The sequence below is a fragment of the Sander lucioperca genome, chromosome 8, assembly GCF_008315115.2.
Source record: "Sander lucioperca isolate FBNREF2018 chromosome 8, SLUC_FBN_1.2, whole genome shotgun sequence".
NCBI lineage: Eukaryota > Metazoa > Chordata > Actinopteri > Perciformes > Percidae > Sander > Sander lucioperca.
The window spans coordinates 39,097,069-39,109,672 of NC_050180.1; the positions used below are offsets into that span (position 1 = coordinate 39,097,069).

General features: G+C 43.1%; 2 protein-coding genes across 3 annotated transcripts in view; both read right to left on the reverse strand.

The window, feature by feature from the left end:
* Positions 1-982, reverse strand: part of xpo4 (exportin 4) — a 58,800-nt gene extending 57,818 nt beyond the window's left edge. Inside the window, exon 1 of the mRNA XM_031314963.2 lies at positions 872-982. Coding sequence (XP_031170823.1) covers positions 872-964 — 93 coding nt within the window. The 5' untranslated portion in view covers positions 965-982. The remainder of the gene's footprint in view (positions 1-871) is intronic.
* A 1,290-nt stretch (positions 983-2,272) lies between these two features.
* lats2 (large tumor suppressor kinase 2) overlaps positions 2,273-12,604 on the reverse strand; it is a 33,098-nt gene continuing 22,766 nt past the window's right edge. For both annotated transcript variants that reach the window (XM_036003796.1, XM_031314841.2), the window contains 7 exons: positions 11,676-11,808; positions 9,934-11,516; positions 8,582-8,809; positions 8,075-8,429; positions 7,392-7,574; positions 6,852-6,958; positions 2,273-6,487 (listed from right to left, as the gene is read on the reverse strand). In XM_036003796.1, coding sequence (XP_035859689.1) covers positions 5,945-6,487; positions 6,852-6,958; positions 7,392-7,574; positions 8,075-8,429; positions 8,582-8,809; positions 9,934-11,516; positions 11,676-11,808 — 3,132 coding nt within the window. In that variant the 3' untranslated portion in view covers positions 2,273-5,944. The remainder of the gene's footprint in view (positions 6,488-6,851; positions 6,959-7,391; positions 7,575-8,074; positions 8,430-8,581; positions 8,810-9,933; positions 11,517-11,675; positions 11,809-12,604) is intronic.

Consider the following 12,604-nt stretch of genomic DNA (forward strand, 5'->3'; position numbering starts at 1 on the left):
TGGTAAAATATGATGCAACTTATCCTGCTTACTCTGGACACTGAAATATATACGTGTTGATTCATTACACCCAAAACAATGCCAGACATTGCTTACCATCCCTTCACAAGACACCTGCTCACTAACATGTGAAGGTAATGCACTTGCAGTTACTTGTGTGGTGATTTCAAGCAGGATCACATTAAAAAAAATTAAAAAAAATAAACGGAGCAACGATACAGTTAAAACCACAAGAAGAAGCAAAATGGCAGAAAGCAAGAAGAAGCTCTAGCTAGCTTATGTATCCAATACACAGACTCATGTCATGACATGCACATGGTTAGCCACTTGCTCTTAGCTGCTGTATTCAGTCATTTACTCCGATGGGAGGCTGGAGGGAGTTGAAAGAGGAGGAAAACGAGGCAAACACAGGATGGAAATGAGTGTTTTAGGAGGTAACGTTACAGGAGAAGCTAAAGCTAAAGACCGAGTGAATCAACAGCACCGGGATGCTCCAGCTGCCTCCACAGAGTGAAAAAAAAAAAAACTTAACGAACTGCAGTTTTTTCAGTAGTTTCTGGAGCCGCATTGGAAAGCGTCCAAAGCCGGGGTGATATTTTAGGATGGAGGTGGTTTATGAGAGGAAGGAGGGAAGGGAAGACGAGTGGGAATGTTGGGATTTTTTGCGGGATGGAGACAGGCAAGGTAGGGAAGGCGCCATGCATCGCTCACACACACACCACACCGTTTCTCCGAAAAACTGAACACATTTAACAACAAAAACCGAGAATAACCGCGGGCGTCCCCAAACGCCGAACTCCACCCGACACAGAGGTAACATATATGTCCCGCCCGCCCCTTCGTGGCTTCAAAACAACGTTGCATTTCTCACCATTAAAACTTTGGCAGCGCTTTCCAGCTGTGTGATCACTTCTGGTGCACCAACCGCCGCCATCATCGTCGTCCCTCTCCAATGACGCGCCATGCGCTCTGCATTGTGGGATTACAGCCCTACCCGGCAGGGTTCTCTTTAGGGTTCAGGGTTCAACCCATGGGTTCAACGTTGAGGCAGCGGGTTATGTTATTCAGGAAAGAAGAAATATTTACTGTCAAACTCAAGTCCAGAATTTTTAATATTTTAGTCCTATATAGTTAGCGAAAATATGACGATAAAACAGTATAGACAGTAGAAAGTGATATAAAAATTAACTATTGCGTTTACTCAACTGTAGGCTACATATAGCCTACAATTTTCAGGTACTTGTACTTTGCTTTAGTTTTTCTATTGTATGTTTATTTATACTTCTACTCCACTAATTTAATTTTGAAAGCAGATGTTGTACTTTTGACTTCACTACATTTATTTGGCATTAGTTACTTTGCAGATTCCGATTATGAATACAAAATATAAACTAATAAATGATGATGAATTAATATGGATTAGGCTATACATCAGCTCCACCTTTAAAGTGATGAACACATTAATGCCTTAAAAATTAGGCTATAATCAAGTGATATAATCATTATTCTGAAATGTTCCTTTCTGCATAATAGGACTAAGTGCTTTTACTTTTGGTACTTACATTATATGTTGATGCAAATACTTTTACATAACTAGGAATTTGAATGTAGGATTTGTACTGTGGTACTGCTACGTTTACTTACGTAAAAGATCTGGGTACTTCTTCCACCAGTGGAAATAGGTAACCCCAGCTGAGTGTAAAATAAGAATAATGTATTGAGCAAACTTTTATGGCAAATCAACATTTTATCAAAAGGTAAAAAAAGTAGTTATGTCAGACAAGTACAACAAAATTATGTACAGAGCAGTAGTGGAAAGTAACTTTGCATTTACTCCCAAGTAATTAACTGTACATACTAATAATTTTTTTTAATACTACCTTATACTAAAGCATTTGCACTTTTTACTCCACCACTTATGACAGCTATCCTTTGCAGATTAGGATTTTACATACAAGAGTTCATAGAAAGATGATGAATAGGTATAAACACTATTGTATATAACAGTTATTAAAATGTTGCTTTCATATAAAAGATTTACTGCCTTTCGAGTTCACATTTCCATCAGGAAAAGTAACATGTCTTAGACTTAGTATTATAGTATAAGTAATTATTTATCATCACTGTACCCTGACTATAATTTCTCTTTATCTTTTAAAGGCAGATAAATAAGAATTATTCAAGAGATAACAGAAATGAAATCCTTCGTTGTATATTACAGTTAATATATCACCTTCCATTCACACATTAATGAACTGAAATAAAGCACAAGTCCAAGTTGGTTAATTTAATTTATACATACATTTTACACACAAGGACTGTGAAAGCATTTTTACAAATTCTCAGTTCATACATAAATGTAAAAAAAGAGATAGCTGTCCCCATTACATCATGTATAATACTGCGTAGACATGGGTTTTTGAACATTAGCACAAGGGGAATTTAAAAAGGGGAAAAAAAGATACAAAAAAATATCTATATCTGTATAAATATCAATTTAAGAGTAACAGAATTGTATCATATATTAAGGAGTGTCAAAGGCAACAAGAGGCTCCTTAGAGTAAAAATACAAAATGAAAAGGATACACAAGTAAGTCTCGTGAAGAAATCAGATATCAAGTCAGTCAAAGATTGTCAGTCATCACTCTCTAACCTTAGAAACAGAAAACACATCCAGGAAACACCTCACACACTCTGCGGAGAGCTGTGGCTCTCGTTATAAAGCTATTTTTCACGAAGCAGTCCGTCCTGGTTGACGTAGATTGGCAACGAGAGGTTTATGAAAATGGAAGTGGACATCTGGACCAGCTGAGAGGAAGAGCAACACCTGTCTGCCTTAATCTCAATGATGGTGCCCTTGAGCAAGGCACTTCATCCATAATGGATCCAGTGGTGCTGCTCTGTGGAAGACTGTGGTTTATCTGGGAAGCTCACAGGCAACACTGGCTATGTTTACATGGCTTTAGTCCAGTTTAAGTTAAACACAAAACAGCAAAAAAAATAGGTACTTTCGTATCATGATTGCATGCGTCGGTCTGTGATGTGAAATTTACAAATGACCCGAGTTGCACCATTGTACAGTGTTGAAAGCCCTGTTTCCCTTTCCTAAAACAATACGTTGCAGCCAGAGATACATTGAGTTAAAGAAAAATAATCTAATTTATTAAGAAATTTATTGTTCTGCCCACTTTCCCTCAAATCAACTGCCTTATCTAATTCTATTTACTTAAAGTTATTGACTAGAATAAGAAGATTGTTGGTGCATGTAAACAAAGCCAGTGTGAATCTGAAAAAACTTCCACAGATAAATTATAATAACAGTTAAGAGGTCTGAAGAAGATGTTGACGATAATAAGAAGGCAATCTTTTAAGATTGTGCTGCTCACTTTAGAACACAAGGCACATTTACAGAAAAACAAACTTTCAATACATCGTAAGGCAAAAATAAAAAACAAAATCTTCTGTAACAAATCTGATCCTCACATTTTCCATCATCGTTTATGCATCAGAAAAATCTCTTTAAAAAAAAGGTTCTGACTTCTTTAACATTCCCAGTCATTAAAGTCAAATTCAGAATACTGTTGGAACAGTTTAGTGTTAATCGACCAAACAGTTCAGTTTGACACAGAGAGAGCAGTTTACTGTTTACTGATTGTCAATAAGCAAGAAAGTACTGGATGATAGTGTCAATACAGAACATGGCACAGGTCTGTAGTAAAAGTAAAAAAAAAAAAACACTCAAACTTGTGGTCCTTTCGGATAAATAAAGGCAATGTACCAAACACTAACTCTTTGTTGAAGTATAACCATTTGCGGTTTTGTAAAACAGAGAAAGCTAGTCATTCTTTTTTTCAAATTACATTTCCTGAAGCCAACCTGCCACGCTCCTCCCCTTTCTCTAACCTTTATCTACTCTGTTCCATCTCTTTCTGAACCAGAATCCTTTACACGCTCCTCTCCTGCATTCAGGACCAGCCCGTCTGCAGGAGCTGCAGAGTCTACCATCGTCGTTCTGCAAACACTGATCATCATCATCATCACTGTCGTCTCCTTCGTCATCGAGAGGCGACGCACACTCCCAACATTCAATTAGAAAGGCACACGGCTTATTACTTTCAAAACCCAAGCACACTTGGCAATAATGCCAACACTTCTTTAAGCCACAACAAAAGAAAAACAGGTACACATGTAATAACAATTATAATATTAATGTAAATAATATTAAACACAATAATAAGCAGCATGTTGTAACTGAAGAGGAAATATATATATAAACCAATATATTTGTACATTTCAGTACTAAAACGTTCAAAAAGGATAATAAGTGTTTAAAAAACTATATATAATGTATTTTTGTATTGCACATAGTACTATCACGTTTGCTAGTGTAAGAACATGTTGCTTTGTGTTTTCATGGCAGCCTCCAGAAGATAAGAGGAGGCTGTTTAAGTTACAATGCAACTCATCTTTGCAAAATAGCTGTAAAATTGTGCATCTTGGTGAATGTGTGTTCTTTTGTGTGAGCTTTGTTTCTCAGTCAGAAACCAACTCAGCACCATCTGACCCGATGGGTCCAGGCTTATCCGGGTCTGGCTCTGATTTCTCTTAACTTTCTTAAATAAGGTGTCATTCTATTCATTAGTTATTTTCTTAAAACAAAGCAGGGGGATTCTTCCTGTAATTTACGAGCGGAAATTCACTGCATGTCGGGCTCTATAAACATTACAGTGGTTCAGTCTTTGATCCGGCTAAAACAGAATCGGACTTGATTTTTAGAGCCTTGTCCGAACTCTACACACGCTCTTTGTGTAGGTGGAAGATTTTTTATTTTTTTTTAAATGGTCAGTTAGAATAGAGGATCAGTAACAGGAAGCATTTTATAAATGCAAGGACATTTGTAACAGCAAACTCTGAGGGAAGAAGGATAAGGCTCCATCTTAAGAACAAAATATTAACTGAATTACAGTTGGCACAAAATGAGGCAGCTGTGGATATATAGGATAGATGGAGCAACCAAAAATATGTGGCTAATTTGTTTTACATTTTAGTAAAGCAGTTTATCTGCTACAAATGCAGAAATTGAAAACTGAATGCTGCCAAAAGGGACGCATTTTCTCTCACGCAACAAGAGGGCTGCTAAACAGTTTCTCTCTGTGTGTTAGAGGAACCTGGGAGGATTTGTTTGTCCATCTTAGTCTGAGCCAACGTCTTGAAATATGGACACTGAAATCTACCTGCAGAGACTGCTTTTTTCACCCTTTACCTTGAGCTGTACTGAATATGCGTGCGCTGAGTGTGTACACATGCATGCAATGTGTCTTTGTAGCTTATTTTGCAGCAGCTGTGAAAGAGCCCCGCGATCAATGAGTAAACTGGTTTCACTCATCATTGCTGTGTCTGATATTCGAGTGTAAAGCAGCTTGGGTAGAACAGGACGTAGCTCCGGTGTCAGAAGATCACAGAGATGTTTCAGTCGTCCGTAAGACCCAAGGGTGGAAGGAATGGGACAAGAAACCGCTGGAAGAACCAGAAGTAGTCCTCGAATTAGAATCCGTACATTCCCAATCATTTTCTTCTTTCGACCTGCACATTTTCTGAGTCTTGCTCTTCTAACCGCTTCACCCTTGATGCAGTCAGTCACGTACAAAATGTTGTTTCTTGGTCCCGGATCAGGGGAGTTTTGTATTTGAAGTCATTGTGGACGCACTATAGATTCCACAAGGTGGCGATGTTCATCAATCCTGCTCCTGCAACTTAACAATCACACATGCCAGATATGCTTAAACACACACATACACACCTGTGTAGCATGCACACCTCTACACACAGACGCATACACAGAAGAAGAGCAGTGGTAGGTGGGAGGGTCATGAGCTGAATGATGAGCATTAAAACCTGGTAATAATAGACGCACGCCGCCCAGGAAGCCTGTCAGTCTGCTGCTCTACACGTACACCGGCTCACATCCCTCCCCCTGCTCTCCCTCCTCCTCTTCATCTTCCTCCTCCTCCTCCTCCTCTTCTTCTTGTTCGTCCTCCTCTTCTGGGCCCAGGCTTGGCGACACCTCGCTGGCCTCAAGCGGTTTAGGGTAGCGGAAAGGGCAGCCGTTGTCGTCAAAGAATCTGCGGAAGGTGAACTCGTAGAAAGCGTGCTCCGGGTGCTTCCCGTGCGGGGAGCAGAGCGTGTCCAAGGCCCGAGTGCTGTCCCCGCTGTCCCGCCACGCCCCGGGTCCACCCTCCTCCTCCACGGGGTCAAAGTTGGACGTGTCCATCGGGTGGGCGATCTTGGGCCGGTAGGGTGCCGGTTGCTGGCGCAGATTGCTGGAGAAGTCCATCTGGGTGAAGAAGGGGTGAGCCTTGATCTCGCCGGCGCCGTTGGCACCCAGGCGATCCTCCGCGGAGCAGCAGAGACGACCAATGATGTCGACGGCCTCGGGGCTCAGTTTGACCTGGGCAGGCACCTGCAGTGTGCTCTCCCAGTTGATGACCTGTGGAGGGGAGAGACACAATATATCAGGTCACCACAGCTAGCTACAGTGTAGATACAGTATGTATATACAGATGGTATACTTTTATAGTCTGTTGGATTCACACCTACAATTGATATTGAAAGTTCATTCTTGACCTTGGAAACAGTAGTTTCTGAATATTGTACAATCTTACCATTATTAAACTACAAAAACTCTAAACATGATGTCTGAAGTCACATTTATACCTGGGAACTGCCCAAAAAGAGGCCTAGCCTGCTGCGACTGAACTGATCCAGGGACACCAGGCTGTCATTCATTCATTAATTGGTCAATCATTTTATTTTTTTAAATCAAAGCGGGAATATTTTTCTTCTTCACTGACCTTAATCTGAGTCTCGGTAGGTGTGGGGGCCAGGAAGGGCGGCTGTCCCACCAGCATCTCAAACAGGATCACTCCCACGCTCCACCAGTCACACAGCTGGGTGTAACCTGCACAACAAGACACAAATGATTCAGATTAATCTGTAAGTGCACATACAGCACAAATCTAGTATTGTAAGTATTTGTACAGACACATATTTTATATTGTGTTGGCTCTGTACTTCAGCACATTGATTTGAAATGATAGTGGGTGAGGGTGTGCACACTGACGCTGGATCAACACTACACAACGTGTAGCCCTTTTTATACAGAGTTCCACAATTTTTGAACAGTAGGACAAAAATCAGGCTACAATTTCTACTGCGTTCACCCAAAATACCCTCAAATGAAAACTCCCTGTCAAAGCAGCAACTATTTTATCTGTGTGGTTAAATAAACTAAAATCAAACCCAAATAAAAAGTTTCTGCAGTCAGAAGACACTTTATTTCAGACACTGTTCAGCTGTATCTGCAGCAAATATCCATCGTGTTTCTCACCCACCTTTGCGCAGCAGCACCTCCGGTGCGATGTAGTTAGGTGTTCCCACCAGGGAGTGAGCCAGGCAGCGCTGGTGCTGCCGGTTGGCGCGCTGCTCAAGCGTCATCAGGCGGTCGCCGCAGCGGCAGTTAGACACGTCGTCCCAGAAGTCACTGGGCTCCATGCTGTCCTGTCTGACGTGGCTCCCTGGAGGCAGAAGAAGGGGAACAATGCTGTTAAACTGCACACGATAAACACACTGTCTGGGTTTGCTGGATGGGAAAGGTAACACTCTGAACTAACGCCAGCACTTCTGTGGTGCCTTGAAGCATAGCACTTAATGACCAGCAAAAGAAAACTGGCTGGACATGGTAGCTGAATTTGCGTAAAAATGCACCTGCAAGCTTATTTTGACAGAACATGATTTTAAAAACAAGACAAGCAAGGCTCGAGCTTTAGGATTAGAGTAAATAAATGAGATATATCTGAAATATGATTCTCTATTAGAAAACAGTGAAAGTAAGAAGTTCTAAGAAAAAAACTGTGATATCACTTTCACTTCTGCATTAGGTTATACAGTACACTGTTACGCAGGTTTCATGTTTACAAAATCCACTGAATCCTCCCAGAATCTTTCTAAAAATGTGTTGACTCGTGTGTATGTTAAAATACTTAGAGCACTAAACCATCATCCCAAACTGCCTCACCTTTCTGGTAGTACTTGGAGTTGTGTGTCCAGCGGAAGCCCGTGCACAGACCAAAGTCCGTCAGCTTGATGTGTCCGTCCAGGTCAATGAGGATGTTGTCGGGCTTGATGTCGCGGTGGATGAAGCCCATCCTGTGGACGCTCTCGATGGCCAGCGTCAGCTCCGCCACGTAGAAGCGTGCCAGAGGTTCGGCGAAGACGCCCATACGGATAAGCAGGCTCATCATGTCTCCTCCGGGGATGTAATCCATTACGAAGTAAAGGCTGTCACGGTCTTGGAAGGAGTAGTAGAGACGCACCACCCACTCGTTGTCTGCCTCCGCCAGGATGTCACGCTCTGCTTTCACGTGGGCCACCTGCGCCAACGAAAGTCATTATAGTTACTGGCTGTGCCTCATTAGTAATGGATTAATACTGTATTAAAAGTAGTGAATGTCTGTAACTGGTGCAAATTCTTGGGCCCAAACCTAAGACTTCTTCATATATGAACAAAAATCTATTGACTCACCTGGTTGCGGTTAAGGACATCTTTCTTGCGCAGTGTTTTCATGGCATAAAGTGCACCCGTGTCCACTTTACGTGTGAGACACACTTCACCAAAGGCACCTATTCCCAAAGTTTTGATTTTGACAAACATGGACTTGTCCATTTTGGCACGGCGTAGCCTGTTGTAGTTGGACTCTTTCTGGTTCAGCATCTTCCTCATCTGCTCCTGCTCTGCTTCCGAAAGGCCAGCCTGGGCAGGAAGGACAGGGGTTACAGAAAGATGGTGATGGGAATAAACACCTTAAAAACATGTACATTTTTTATTTATCTTTATTAAATGACTTAGGAATGTGCCATGAGCTGAACCCGGCGCCCTGACCTTTGTTGTCAAATTTAACTAATTCTGTTAGCCAACTGTCTGGGTCTGGCTGTGCTATTTTCTCTAAAATGCCTTTTAAATCACTTTAAAGCAGGTCAAAAGGACAGAGGCCAAAATCATGACTCAGGACAAGCTCATGCAAATACAAGTGTGAACTCACTGACTTCTCAATCCAAGACAACGATATTGTTGTCTTAAACAAAAGTCCTGAGGGACAATTCTCTGGATGACAACCTCTTGGACATCACGGCCCCATACAACTAATTATCATTCTCATGTCCTATACAGACAACAACTTTACCAGACAGCCACTGGTTTAATTTTCTTTCACCACACTATGAAAATCGACTTCCAGAGACTCAAAGCATTCTTTGAGACTAGATAATGTTCACAGTGAACAATGTGCTGCCATCATTTATCTGTGTACATTTTCCTCAGTTGCCTGAGAACTGATGGATGTCTGCTCTGCTGAAAAGCAAAACATAATGTCCTTTTTTTTATTATAATGAAAAATGTCGCTGCTTGCAAAATAGTCATTACTACATATGCAAAAATAAACATGCCAGCCATGTCTTCTGTTTTAATTTATTTTCTATTATAATGGATCTAAAGCATGTTTTTAGATTTTACTAAAATGTACTAAAAATAATGGCTGCCTGGAATTTTTAAAACAAGTCTGAACACCTATGGTGTTCTTTGGAAAATGGTCTGTGATAATATAAACACAATTTGTAGTTAATGGGCTAAAACATGAAAATCACTGGCGTGCTCCTTTAATTCCTATTTAAAGATGCTTTCCAGTGAAGCCAAACACTTAAATGAGGTTATTCAAAAAGCTCCATACAATAGTGAAAGTGATGCAAATTACAGGGCATCATCACTCAGAGCATGCAGGGGTCTCATACATTGCTCAAGACACTCGCTAAGACTTGCAAGTTCATTTTCAAGACTTCTTTATTGCCTCTTTAATCTCATTGCTTTCTGGGCGGTCTTACCTTGGACATCTCTTGTTCCAACTGAAGCCTGCGGTTCAGTTTCTGCTGGTGGGTCTTCATCACATTCTCTATGTGCTGCTCCATGTAGAACTTGAAAGCAAAAGGTGAGTAGGTCTTGATGCGTGACTCTCTCTTCTCTTCATCACGTCCATTCTTCCTTACCGGAACAGGTGACGTCTGGATCTGCTTCTTGTCTTTCACCGTTTTTTCTCCCTTGCCCATCTTCGTCTTCTCTTTCACCTGCTGTCTCTCCTCGGCCTTTCCGCTCCCTCCACTGTCACCACGTGTGCTTCTGGCAGCAGGGCTGCTGAGGTCTTGAGCTCCACACATGACTCCGGCTCCTTCCTCTGGCCCAGACATGAGCAGGTTTTTGGGGTAAGGTGGCGGTGGGCAGCGTGGCTCCGGAGCAGGCTCAAGAGTATAGGTCTCCTCTGGCATGTAGGTCAGAGGCTCCGCTGCGTCCTGGGCCTGAGCAGTCATCCAGCTGGGGTGACACGGTCCCACAGCCGTCTTAGGTTCTGGCCTCATCACACGGATACTCTTGACCGGCTGTTGGATGGGCGGGGATGTAACAGCCGTGATGGTGTTTGGAGGGCCCAAGGAGGAGTCCTGTTTGCCAGCTGTGGGAGGCGCAGCCATCGCAGGCCGGACACCATTGGGCCCCGCAGAGCGACTGTTGAAGGAGTTGGTTCTGCTGGGGACACGCACCTCCCCCCTGAATGGGCCCTGGGGCTGGGGTTGCCTGGCTTGAGGAGCACTTTCAGGACCTGGAGGCCCCGCCCAGTGGTGCTCATACAGGTCCAGGTTGAGGCTAGCTCTGGATGGTGTCATCAATCCCTGGGGCATATCGGAGAAGTCAGGGCCCATGGCTGACACCCCACCTGGGGAACGGGACATCATGTGGACCTGGTGGGAGGTGGGGCTGGCCTGGCGTGGGTGGGAATGAGAGGACAGGTACAGGTTAGCAGGGTATCCTCCCCCTCCACCTCCTGGACCATTCTGGCCCATGGTCCCTTTCCCCTGCATGTTGACATAGTTGTCTGGGGGCGCCATGGGGGGCGGTGCCATCTTGTTCTGGAAGGAGGCGGTCCTCTTAACTCCATAGCCAGCAGGCTCCATCATGTGCGGCCTGGCGTGGCCGTAGTCATAGTGGGGGCCGGGAACAGGGCCCCCTGGTGGCTGAGGCTGGAGCTGCAGAGGCTGGCCAGGGACGTTGTAGCTCATCATGGGCCCGTGCTGCTCCATACCGCCAGGGTAGCCCTTCTGCTGGGCCCCTGGAGGGTACATGGTGTTGGCTGGGTTGCTTTGGGTGGCCATCACTTGTGGATAGGTGCCCATACTAGGAGGTCGCCCCATCGGGTTTCCCATAGCAGGGCCCTGTGTCCCACCAGATGGAGGCATCATGTAGTTCATTACGGGGGGAGCGCTCATGTAGGGTCTGGGCATCTCACCCTCAGGGCCATATCCACCTGCCCCCTCGTACATGGGAGCCCCCATCTGGTGGTACGGAGGCATTACACCAGCCTCGCCTGGAGCCTCTAATGCAGGTCGGTGGTCCATTGAGTTTGGCATGCCAGCTTTTCCTGAAAGGAGAAGGAATACGATCACTCAATATATAAAGTAACAATAGCAATTTGAACAACTAGATCAATAAGCACATACAGTAAATATATGTAGTGAAGAGATGTGCAGAGCTATAAAATCTACTAGCCATTGTCAACTTATTGAGGTTGTATTTGTACCTGGAGAAGTCTGCTTGATGACACGGACGATGAGCTCATTGCGAGGGTCGAGGTAACCCATTTTGCTGATGTACTCTAAGGCCGCTTCGATGTTCCTACTTCCTGTCTGCTTCAGTGCCCGCACTGCCATCTCCTGTGAAGCACACACACACACAAAGAAAAAGAGATGTTGAGAAACATATTGATACCTTTTCTACCCCCCCCCCCCCCCCCATTTTCATTTAACTAAATGAGCAAAGGTTTTGAAATGCTTTATGTTGTCTCAACACAAGTAGCTGTACAAATAAATAGGTGCCTATATAAATATATAGAGTAAAGAGTCTAAAATTGGTTAAAATCTTAATTATTACAAGAAGTGTTTGATCAAGGAATAAGTAAAGAAGACTCCAGATCTAGCCAGACATTCAGCTTGCTTTTCATACTCACAAACACACAAGAACACTAAACATAAGCTTTACAAGACATCGTTCTAGGTATCTTCAATTAATCCCACAAGAATACACAAACACAGACACGTGCACGCCTGCAACACACATTATCTAAAAATGAGGATACTCTGTTTTTTAGATGTTTGGACACCTTCAAGGCACACACATAAAAAAAAAAAAACATTGGCCCAGTAGGTGCTCAAGCACCTGCATCCTGGGGTCACATATCAGTGACATCCTGCGCCTGTCACAACACCACACAAAAACATACCACCAAAATGAGGCTTCTGGAAATTGTAATAATAATTCCTAGAAATGGGAATAACGTAAATGTAGGGGGATGGAAAAGTTTTTTCTTGCTTTTTGTTTTGTAGAGAAAAACAAATGTTAGGTGAACAAATCCTTAGTCAGCATTCAAAGAAAACTCTGTGCCAAGACAATCATCATATTGCCCCCTAGATAACTTGATTTTTGATTATTTAATGTGAATGACTCAGTAGT